The sequence below is a fragment of the Carcharhinus amblyrhynchos genome, chromosome 8 (assembly GCF_965287045.1).
Source record: "Carcharhinus amblyrhynchos chromosome 8, sCarAmb.v2.hapA, whole genome shotgun sequence".
Classification (NCBI taxonomy): Eukaryota; Metazoa; Chordata; class Chondrichthyes; order Carcharhiniformes; family Carcharhinidae; genus Carcharhinus; species Carcharhinus amblyrhynchos.
This window is the reverse complement of record NC_137331.1, coordinates 88,884,142-88,895,485: the sequence shown is the minus strand read 5'-3', so window position 1 is coordinate 88,895,485 and position 11,344 is coordinate 88,884,142. Positions and strand designations below refer to the sequence as shown.

General features: G+C 41.0%; 1 protein-coding gene across 4 annotated transcripts in view; it reads right to left on the bottom strand.

Moving 5' to 3' along the window:
- Nucleotides 1-73: 73 nt before the first annotated feature.
- The window catches only part of ints8 (integrator complex subunit 8), a 90,422-nt gene continuing 79,151 nt past the window's right edge, over nucleotides 74-11,344 (bottom strand). For 3 of the 4 annotated variants that reach the window (XM_080194435.1, XM_080194434.1, XM_080194436.1), the window contains 3 exons: nucleotides 4,568-4,632; nucleotides 3,107-3,150; nucleotides 74-613 (listed from right to left, as the gene is read on the bottom strand). In XM_080194435.1, the coding sequence (XP_080050561.1) occupies nucleotides 497-613; nucleotides 3,107-3,150; nucleotides 4,568-4,632 (226 nt within the window). In that variant the 3' untranslated portion in view covers nucleotides 74-496. Of the gene's footprint in view, nucleotides 1,054-3,106; nucleotides 3,151-4,567; nucleotides 4,633-11,344 lie in introns of all 4 variants that reach the window. The other variant, XM_080194437.1, reaches the window with a different exon arrangement.

Below are 11,344 nucleotides of genomic sequence, written 5' to 3'. Positions count from 1 at the left end.
GTTAGTATATAAACTATAAGCATTTCACAGCAAATCACTAGATAACTGAAAAAATGAATTCTCACTGCCAAAGAGAAACCTACATGAATTTAATGTATTATTGTAAATAGTATTGTAAAAATGTACAGAAAATTACATAGCTACTGCTGCATAGCTATCCAACACCACTATAAAAATACAATATTTTTCAATGGTCAAAGAAAATATGAACATTCAAAGTGTAAGCTAAATGCCAGTTGGATATATGTTAAAGACCAATATGAAATAAATACTAGGTGCTGTGAAATTCAGTTTTTAAAAAGTTGATAATGTACTGTTAATTCACACTTTTTCACATCTACATTGTAGACAGAAATACTCTGAGAAAAATATACACAAGACAGCCAAAACAAAATCTTGCCATATCGATGGAATTCATAAATAGTATGAAATGACAGAGTATCTTCTGTATTTAGTACCTACAGAGACTCTTGGGCATGTGCACCTAATAGTGGTGTTAAAAGTAAAGTTTTGCCATAGCTTGTAGGAATTTCTTTTTCCTCTTCTGTGCTGCTAGATGTAAAACCTCTTCAGGATTGCTTGAGTTGAGCTCAGATTGGCCTATTGCTTTGATCTAGGGAAGAAGTTTTAGTTAGAAAAAGAAATAAGAAAAATGTAAAGATGTGATATCAAACTGCAGCCAACTTAAGACCTTAAATATTTTGGTTATTTCAACCTCACTTGTTGAGCTATTCTCCAAGAAAACTTGTAGCTTTTTCCTTTTACTTCTCCCCAATGGAGGTTTAAATCTTAAATTTTTGTAGGTAGAAATAATTTGAACCTTCAGTAAAAGATGTAAACATTTAGATACTGTTGAGAGAGAAAAAAGTACAGGTTTGTAATTTTCCCTTTAATTAATACTAAAAAGCAGAATATTTCTGAGGACAGTTTGGATTGATGTAGATAGGGATTTAAACATGACCTCAAGAACACAGATGTAGAGGTAATACTTCTATTTCATATGCCAGCCAGTAAATGATGTGGTTTGATTTGTGTAGTCGTTTCCATCAGGATCTAAGATATTTGATTACAGAATTCAAAATATATTTCATGAAAGGTAGAAAAGCAAAATACACATGACAATAGACTGCTTGAATAATTGGGACTTATTCTACAAAATATTTATGATTGCAATTCAATTTGTTCTGATCAGAAATGTTTCTGCTCTACAGCTTAAATTATTTTACATTTATTATATATACATTTACATTTCTAGCATGACCTGTTTATTATTATTCTGGCATAAATCCAATAATACATACACTTGTAACCATCTTATCTCACCTTAAAATCTTTAAGGAATTCTGGATATGGACACCAAGGTTTCTGCTCATCTACACTATGCAGGTCTTTCATAGTGCATAATTCTAATTCCAATCTGCCATGCTACTGCTTATTTCACCATGTTGTTCAGATATTCCTGGAAGTCTATTACATACAGAACATGGCAACCTACATGGTAGTATCATGTGAAACTATAATGCTACTCTTTACATCCAAGTGTGGGTTGTTTGCAAAAACTGAAACCGAGTATGAATCCCAAACATCGGTGGGGAAGACCAATGCAAACCAACACCTAGTCTGAAAAACCATGTCCCATTATTTCCTGTTACTGAGCTGATTTTTGTATCCATATTGTGACCTTCCTAGGCTCCCATTTTCTGGCTTGACAACCTCATGATGAAGTAACAAAGTAGTCAGGGATAAGGCAGCAGATGTAATAGATATGGATTTCCAAAAAGCTGACAATAAGGTTCCACATAATAGATGAAAAAGCTTAAGTATGAAGAGTTAGCGGTCAAGTAACAAAGTGGATAGCTGGCTGGAAAAAAATTAAGGGCAATGTTGCTGCTAAGTTGTATGTGCACAGAAGCCTGGAAAATATTGTGCAGATTTTGCTCCATTTTAAAGATCCTGTGCATTTGAAAACTCCTATGAGGAGAGACTGAGGGATTTAGGGTTGTTTTTGTTGGAAAGAAGGAGGCTAAGAGGGGATCTTATTGAAACATATAAGATGATTAGAGGTTTAGATAGGGTGGATAGTGATAGCCTTTTTCCTCGGATGGAGAAAGCTAGCACGAGGGGGCATGGGGTAGCTACAGGACGGATGTCAGGGGTAGGTTCTTTACCCAGCGGGTGGTGAGGGATTGGAATGCCCTGCCTGCTGCAGTTGTAAATGCGCCTAGTTTGGGGGCGTTTAAGAGATCTGTGGATAGGTTTATGGACGAAAAGGGATTGGTATAGGCTAGTGGGTCATTGTTTTTGTAACTGGTCGGCGCAACATCGTGGGCCGAAGGGCCTGTTCTGCGCTGTAATGTTCTATGTTCTATGTTAAAGTCTGGAGAAAAGCAATTTTTTTTTTAAACAGGGAATGATGGTAAGGGTAACAATTCAGAGTGACAGAAAATGAGAAGTGGGGATACACAAGGATCAGTTGCAGGACCATAACTACAATTTGGACTGTAGAATCAAACCTATACTAATAAAGTTTGCAGATGGCATAGATTAGAGATTGTCAACAGTGAGGTAGACTGGACATATAATTGGTAAGCAAACTTCAACATACATGGTAAGTGTGGGGAAAACAAGGAGGTCACATATTAGAAAATATCAAAATGGGCTTGAGGAGTAGTGGGTTTAGGGAGTACTAATACAAAGTCGTGGTGTATATCAATAAGGTCATATCAGAAGCAACCCAAACTGTCGGGCTTATTTCTAGAGGGATATAATTCAAAAGGGTAAAGTTATACTAAAACTTGTTTCCCATCTTGATTAGCTCACTTGGTGACCTAACATGGAGATTCAGGGTAAACCACATGGAACAATTCCTATCTATAGCTTACAATATTTTTTTTCATTGATGTTATCTATACAGCCTAGTAAGCTAAATTATACATAAATGATGGGTGAACAATTCAGAAAAAGGTAACACAGATAAGGAGCATGAGTAGGCTATTCAGCTCCTCCAACCTGCTCCACCTTTTTAATAAAATCATGGCTAATCCGATAGTAATTTTAAATCCCCAATAACCTATATTTCAACATACACTATCTTGCTTCAACTTACTGCTATTTGCCTTTTGTCAATTTCTCCTCTTTTGTGATGGATGTCTGTGAAAATTGTTAAGGGGATTTTCCCATTAAACAGTTACAAATATCAATACTCAAAAAGCTAAAAGTTAATTTTCAGGACTCTGTTCACTTTCAATAATAATTCATGATTAGCAATGTAAACATAAGTACAAAATGAGGATGCAATATCTATATTATCACAAAACTGAATGACTTTTTCATCTCAAAGGTAAAACCAAATATCAGATTTGTCTATACAGTTAATCTGACAAATATTCAAATCTAATTTCAATTTAGAAAACATCTTCAATATCTAAGATGTTTTACTCTCCATGATTCCTTCTTTTTGCACAGTTGCGAAAAGGCAATTTTAAAGAAACGTAGGAACCATGGCCGTCAATTTATACAAAGCAAGCTCCCACAAACAACAATGTGATGATTAGATGATGTTGGTTAAGTGAAAGTTATTGTTCAGAACACTGAAATAATGTAGGATCTTTTATATCTTTCCAAAGGGGAAGTACTTCCTACATTGAAGCGTTTGTGTGGACAAGTCTTAGGACTTCAACCCAAAACTTTGACTCACTTGAGTACGCTATACAATATGAACAATCTTAATGGGCTGTAACTTCTGAGCTCTAAGGGCCCATATCTGGGAGATATGCCAAAGATGTGCTTTGAACACCCCCACCATCAGGTTCTCAGGTAAAGTTTGCATGGCAATATACTCCTATGGTCCTCAAGTCCAGAGAAGGCCCACTGTCATCTAGTTAAGTGCCTTTACAGTTGAAAGGGATTTTACAGTTGAAAGCTGATATAAACACTCAAAGTCTAATCTGAAAGTGCAACTTTGCTGAGCTGATGGGTATCGTTCATGATGCATTGTCCGTTTCCCACATGATGCTGTTTTTTCAGTTGACGGTGACTGCCTCTATGACAATAATAAAACAATCCAAAAAATTCCTCAGAAGTTAACTACAGGTAAGCAACTTACTGCTTTTGTGTCTCACTAACTTACATTTTCTCAATGAAAATTAAAAAAAAAACAAAATTTGTAACTACTGAAATGTGAGGCTTTAAGTAAAGAGCTGAATTTCTTAGCAGCTCAAGGGACATTCCCCGCTAAACAAACAAAATTTAATTAGAAACTTCTGAGGGAAAAATACAGTAATTAAACACTCCCTTTAGAACAATGTGCAATTAAGTCCCACTTTCCGCTCTTTGCTTCCCACAGCAGAGCATGGGGACTTGCATGTACAAGATTGTGTGCACATTTATTCGTAGACATATTTCACCCAAACGATAAAGGAAAGGAATGACATTCAATTTCTGACTCTTGTATTGGACTAATCGGGATTCCAAGCAGTTCTTCTAAGTGGGGGAAAACATGTCCTATTGGGTTATATAAAGATTAACAATTTCATAAAACTATACTAAGACAATAATAAAAAGATACGTGTCAAATATTCCAAGATGGTGATGTCCCAGATGTAGTCATAGTAGGAGTCCATTGCGTCGTGACTGAAATTAGAAATAAATACACAAGTTATGCACCATACATATAACTTTTACATTGAGGTTTGATTTCAATCAAATAGTTGCTTTTCCAAATGATTAATCAACAAACGTACTTGTCCAATGGGGGAAAAAAGACTTAAAAAATGATGTTCACATGTATGGCTTTATCCACAAATGCATGTCATACAGTGAATCCTACTAGCAGCTGACAATCGGTTTCAAGAAAATTCAGGGTTGCAATATGCCATTACATGGAACCTGGTAGTCTATGCCATGCCAATTCTGCAAACACTACAAAGTATTCCAAAATAGGAAGGATATCTCCCTTTAAAGAAAATGTAGACTCCATCTGTATATCTAGAAAAAGATAGCCAGTCTCAACCTGGAGTGCCAGGACCCTCAAGATTCATGTTTCTGATTGTTGTTTAGTTACTCCCCGCTGCAAATCTACATTAGCATCCATCCTCTTCAAGAGATGATCAGAATGGAGCCTCAAATTTGGTGAGGTCAGATGAGATGATCTGCTGCGCTTTTTTTTAAATGGCTGAACAAGCTAATTTGGGAAAAAGGCAAAATCAGCCACAAGTCCCATACAAAGTTGGTGGAGAGTGATTTCTGCTGAAGCCTTGTTTACAGAGCTACTGTCTGCTTTGGAGCTTCTGAAACCACACACTGTCATGGCTGTGAATTCTTACCCACAACTTGTGTTGCAATTTGCATTGGTCAGCAACTAGTATTTCCCACTTGTGATTGATGTTTTGGCCTTTCATGTCCCTTTTTATAGTAACCTTGAATCGGAGCTGCGTGGGTCTTGTTGGTCTCTTGACATGAACTACCTTGTCCTATAGATATCCTTGGGGATGCAGCCATCTTCCATCCTGTGCACATGCCCAAGCCAGTATAGCCAGTGCTTGATTAGTACAAGGGTACCAGGCATATTTGGCCTAGAAGAGGCCATTTCACAGGCAAGTTTTTAGCTTTCCAGATGTTAAGGATCTGTTGTAGACACCAGAGCCTTTTCTCTTGGTACTTGTAAGTTGTCCAGGTTTTGCTGCCATACAGAAATGTGTTGAAGATACAGGTCTTAGTATTTTAACTCTGCAGGTCAAGTTGTTGTTTTTCCATGTCAGTTTTGCTAGTAGAGTAAAGATAGAGCTGCCTTTCCAATGCTTTGGCCGAGTTTTTCAACAGACAGGTTGTCTGTCACTGTAGATCCAAGGTAGCAGAACTTATTGACTGCTTCCAGCGGTGTGTAATGGAGTTTGATCATAGGTAGAGACACAACACCCTGTTCCATAATTACAGCTTTCCTGACACTAATGGTGAGGGAGAACACAACACAGGCATGGGACAGACCAACCTGTGAGCAACTGAAGCTGGGAAACTATTGCACATTACATGACATGTCACACTTCTGTCTTGGCTTCTGGTCTTGACTGAGTTTTTTTATTCATTGGATGTGGGTGTTGCTGGCCAGGCCAGCATTTATCGCCCATCTTTAATTGCCCTTGAAGTTTCAGGGTTGCTAGGTGTTTTGAGAGTCAATCACATTGCTGTGGATCTGGAGTCACATGTAAACAACACCAGGTAAGGATGACAGATTTCCTTCCCTAAAGGACACCCAGTGAACCATGTGGGTTTTTATAACAATCAACAATGGTTTCATGGTCATCATTGGACTTTTTCACAGAATTATTATAGCGTAAAAGGTAGCTATTTGGTCCATCATATCTGAACCAGCTATCCAAATGAGCATCATGCTTTGTGTCATTCCACTATCTTTTCCTTGTACTCCTGCATATTGTTTCTATTCAAATAACCATCTAATGCCCTCATGAATATTTGGATTAAACCTTCTTCCACCATATTTCCAAACAGTGCTTCCAGAACCGAACCACTTGCAGTGTTAAGGTTTTTCTCACATCACATTTACTCCTTTTGCATTTCAAATTTTTATTAAATTTAAATTACACTATCTGCCATGCAGGTTTCAAACCCAGGTGCCCAGAGAGTATTACCCTGGGTCTCTGGATTACTAAAATAAGCAAAATACTGTAGATACTGCAAACTGAAACAACACAGGATGTTGGAAAAACTCCACTTTCTCTCCTTACAGATGCTGCTGTTTTTCCAGAATGTCCTCTGTTCTTGTCTCTGGATTAGTAGTCCATTCACAATACCAACACACCACCACCTTCCTTGTTCCCCATATGATCACTTGTAGATATAAACTACTTCCATGACAGCAGTGGAAGCGAAGGTCAGTAGGAAGGGAAAAAGATATCAAATGGAGTAGAGGCTAAAATGCAGCCCTGTTTCATCCTATTCTTGACCTCAAAATGGTCAGAACTGAACTGAATGGCACTGCGCATGTCACCATGGAATGAGGCTGCAGAGCTTGGGAAGATCGCAATTTTATTTTGTATCCAGCAGATGCTTGTGCTATTCATGTGGAATAATTTCATCAGATTCACTTCAGGATTATGGGCTGAATGTTATGGTTTCTGGGGGCGGGGTGAGGGATGTGGAACTGAAAGTAAGTGGTCAGCTCATTCCCATACCCCCACCACAGCAAATCAAGTCCCCAACAGTCAATTAGCACCTGCCCTATGGGAAAGCAGCTAATTAGCGATACAAAGGGGGACTCAGTGCCCAATTGGGCATCTAAGGCCATGGTGTCACGCAAGGGAGGAAATCACCACCACAAATTTAAAGGCTCCCTTACCCGCTCAATCTTCTTGCTTCTCATGTCAGGCTCAAAAGTAAGATAAAAACATTCAAATGCTACGGCTTTCAGCAGCAGATTCTGCTGTTACATGCAGCTGTGGTCTTGTCGAAGGTCCCTGTATTTCACTCCTCATACCTGCCGTAAAGCACTCCCAAACTTTCTCTTGTTTGATGCTTGAAAAAGGAATGAAAAATTACATTCAAATGGGTCTTTAACAAGCTCAGTAGCTTGTTAATTGATCATTTCAAAATGATGGATGGGCTTTCAATTTCTACACCTGCTCATCTTTCAATGTTGAGACTGGTGTGATGAAGTTGGACTGCCCAAATTTGCGATGGAAAGTTCAGCCTTATATATACTCTGAACTGTTGGGAAACCACACCGTGATTCTGAGCATATTTTGCTGGCTAGTTGATGGAGCCTTGTTAGAATAACACACGCAAAGGCCTTCCCAGTGATGCAGAGGAGTTATATGCCTCAATAGTTGTTGCAAGCCCGAGTCATCTTTGCTCCTCTATGACGTCAATATGTTTGTATCTTGCATATTCTGTGGGTTAGAACCTTCTTTCTGGGGGATGAGGTGACAACAGGTGGGGCTGTCCATTCTTGGCACTCTGTCCTTCCTAGTTGTTTCCCTTGGTGCTTTCAATGGCCTTTTTGAGCACATGTAATAAGGGTCCTACATCAAGCTCATGCGACAGATCGCTGCAGAAGATCATCAAGTTACGCAGAGAGATATCTGTCATAAGTGAGCACTGCTCAGAGCGGTGCTCTATCCAGGAGTCCATTTGCTTGATCCTATCAGCGAGTATTTCCCCATTTGCAGATTTCAAAAAGGCAACTTTGGTGATGGAACATCTGAGTGCTCTTTTGGTACCATCACACAAAGTGAACATTTGTCACTGGCAATTCACATTTGTTTGCACAGATTTATGCAATACTTGTTCGCACAGTATCTTGCCATCTTTTGCATAACTGCTTCGGCTAGCATGAGATTTGTCCATGCAGTAGGGTGAAGAGACAGGTCGAAAACGAAGTGAGCTACACACTGTGTTTCAATGACAAATCGTTTCTTTCAAGGAGGGTCTCGAACCAATCTTGGTTGCTGTTTCTTCCTTTGCCAAATATAGTTATTGCAGATTTGTAGACAACTGACCGCAGAGACTCCGATACTTCATCAGAGATCTGGCAAGCCGTCAGGTGAAAAAGACAGCCTGAGAGCTTCTAAAACTGCTGACATTTATTATTATCCTTCATGCAAGGAATTCCATTACGCTTATATCTATGCATGTTAATATCAGGTGAGGTAATAAAGCCAATGGAAATGTACCCTATCATGGGGCACCATCTAAGGAGAGAAAAAAAAGTAATATAAAGCAGATGGTGGGGAACAAAAATAAAAGGAAGACCAACTAACAATGTATCATCTAAATGATCACATGAAAACCACGGCAGATGTTTGAAATGATGTAAATCTTCATAATAAGGGTCAAATGTGGAACAGCTGAAGATTATGGTGCAGATGGAGGAGGACAAAGTGGGTTCCCAGACGCGTGTCCTTTGTTTGAACAGAGGGGAGTACGGTAGGATGAGAGAGGAATTGGCGAATGTGGACTGGGGGAGCGCGTTGGAAGGTAGGTCTGCTGAGGAGCAGTGGAGGATTTTTAAGGAGATCTTTCTTGGTGTTCATCCGAAATTTATTCCGATGGTCAAAAAGGACCGTAGGAGAGGTAATAAGCCGTGGATAACGAAGGAGGTGAAGGAAAGTGTCAAATTAAAAGCGGAGGTGTTTAGAGTAGCTAAGAGTAGTGGGCGAGAAGAGGATTGGGAGAGGTTTAAATGTCAACGAAGATTGACAAAGAAATTGATAAAGAAGGGTAGGAGAAACTATGAAGCTGGGCTAGCGCTTAATATAAAAAAGGATAGCAAGAGTTTTTATAAGTATATAAAAAGGAAGAGGCTGGCTAGGGTGAACGTTGGACCCTTAGAGGGTGAGAAGGGGGACGTAGTGGTAGGGGATGGGGAAATGGCTGAGGTCTTGAATAACTTTTTTGTTTCGGTCTTCACGGAGGAGGACATGAATAATTTGCCGGGTGTTAGCGATGGAAAGGTGGTAGGACTGGAGGGTCTCAACGACATTACTGTTACTAGAGAGGCGGTGCTCGACAGACTGGAGGGGCTGATTGTGGACAAGTCCCCAGGACCGGATGGAATGCATCCGAGGGTTCTGAAAGAAATGGCAGAGGTGATAGTGGATGCCTTGGTGGTTATTTTCCAGACATCGCTGGATTCCGGGAAAGTGCCGGAAGATTGGAAAGCGGCTAATGTTACGCCGTTGTTTAAGAAGGGTGCCAGGCAAAATGCGGGGAATTATAGGCCGGTTAGTTTAACGTCTGTTGTAGGTAAAATGTTAGAATCCGTCATCAAGGAGGAAATAGCAAGGCATCTTGAGGGGAATTGCTTGATAGAGCAGACGTAGCACGGTTTCGTTAAGGGGAAGTCGTGTCTGACAAATTTACTGGAGTTCTATGAGGATGTGTCTAGGGCGGTGGATAGAGGAGAGCTGGTGGATGTGGTCTTTCTTGATTTTCAGAAGGCGTTTGAACATAAGAACATAAGAAATAGGAGCAGGAGTAGGCCATCTAGCCCTTCGAGCCTGCCCCGCCATTCAATAAGATCATGGCTGATCTGTCGTGGCTCAGTTCCACTTTCCCGCCCTCTCCCCATAACCCTCAATCCCTTCTCTTATCAAAAACCCATCAACCCGCTTCTTAAAAATATTTAGCGAGGCAGCCTCCACCACTTCAACGGGCAGAGAATTCCAGAGATTCACCACCCTTTGAGTGAAGAAGTTCCTCCTCAACTCCGTTCTAAACCGCCTCCCCTTTATCTTGAGGCTGTGCCCCCTAGTCCTACTGTCTTTTTTGAGCGGGAAGAGTCTCTCCACCTCTATCCTATCCATCCCATTCATCATCTTATACGTCTCAATGAGATCTCCCCTCATTCTTCTAAACTCTAATGAGTACAAGCCTAGTTTATTCAGTCTCTCCTCATAGCTCAATCCCCTCAACTCCGGTATCAGCCTAGTAAACCTCCTCTGCACTCCCTCCAGGGCCAAAATATCCTTGCGCAGGTGCGGCGCCCAAAACTGCACACAGTACTCCAGCTGCGGCCTCACCAATGCCCTATACAGCTGCAGCAAGACCTCCCTACTTTTATATTCAATCCCCCTCGCTATGAAGGCCAGCATCCCATTCGCCTTCCTGACCACCTGCTGCACCTGCAAGCTGGCTTTGACAAGGTACCTCAAGAGGTTATTGCAGAAGGTCAGGGGACATGGAGTTGGGGGTAGGGTGTTAGCGTGGATAGAGGACTGGTTGTCAAATAGGAGGCAGAGAGTGGGGGTCAATGGGTGCTATTCGGATTGGCGGTTGGTGACTAGTGGAGTGCCTCAGGGGTCGGTGCTGGGGCCTCAGCTATTTACCATTTATACAGATGATCTGGAGGAGGGAACCGAGTGTATGGTGTCGAAATTTGCTGATGACACCAAGATTGGTGGAACGGCAAATTGCGCGGAGGGTGTGGAGAGTCTGCAGAAGGATCTAGATAGGCTGGGCGAATGGGCCAGGAAATGGCAAATGGAATTTAATGTTGGCAAGTGCGAGGTGGTCCGCTTTGGTAGGAATAACGGTAGGAAGGATTATTACTTACGTGGAGAAAAACTGCAGCAGGCGACGGTGCAGAGGGATCTCGGGGTCCTCGTGCATGAGTTGCAAAAACCCAGCTTGCAGGTGCAGCAGGTGGTCAGGAAGGCGAATGGGATGCTGGCCTTCATAGCGAGGGGGATTGAATATAAAAGTAGGGAGGTCTTGCTGCAGCTGTATAGGGCATTGGTGAGGCCGCAGCTGGAGTACTGTGTGCAGTTTTGGGCGCCGTACTTACGCAAGGATATTTTGGCCTTGGAGGGAGTGCAGAGGAGGTTTACTA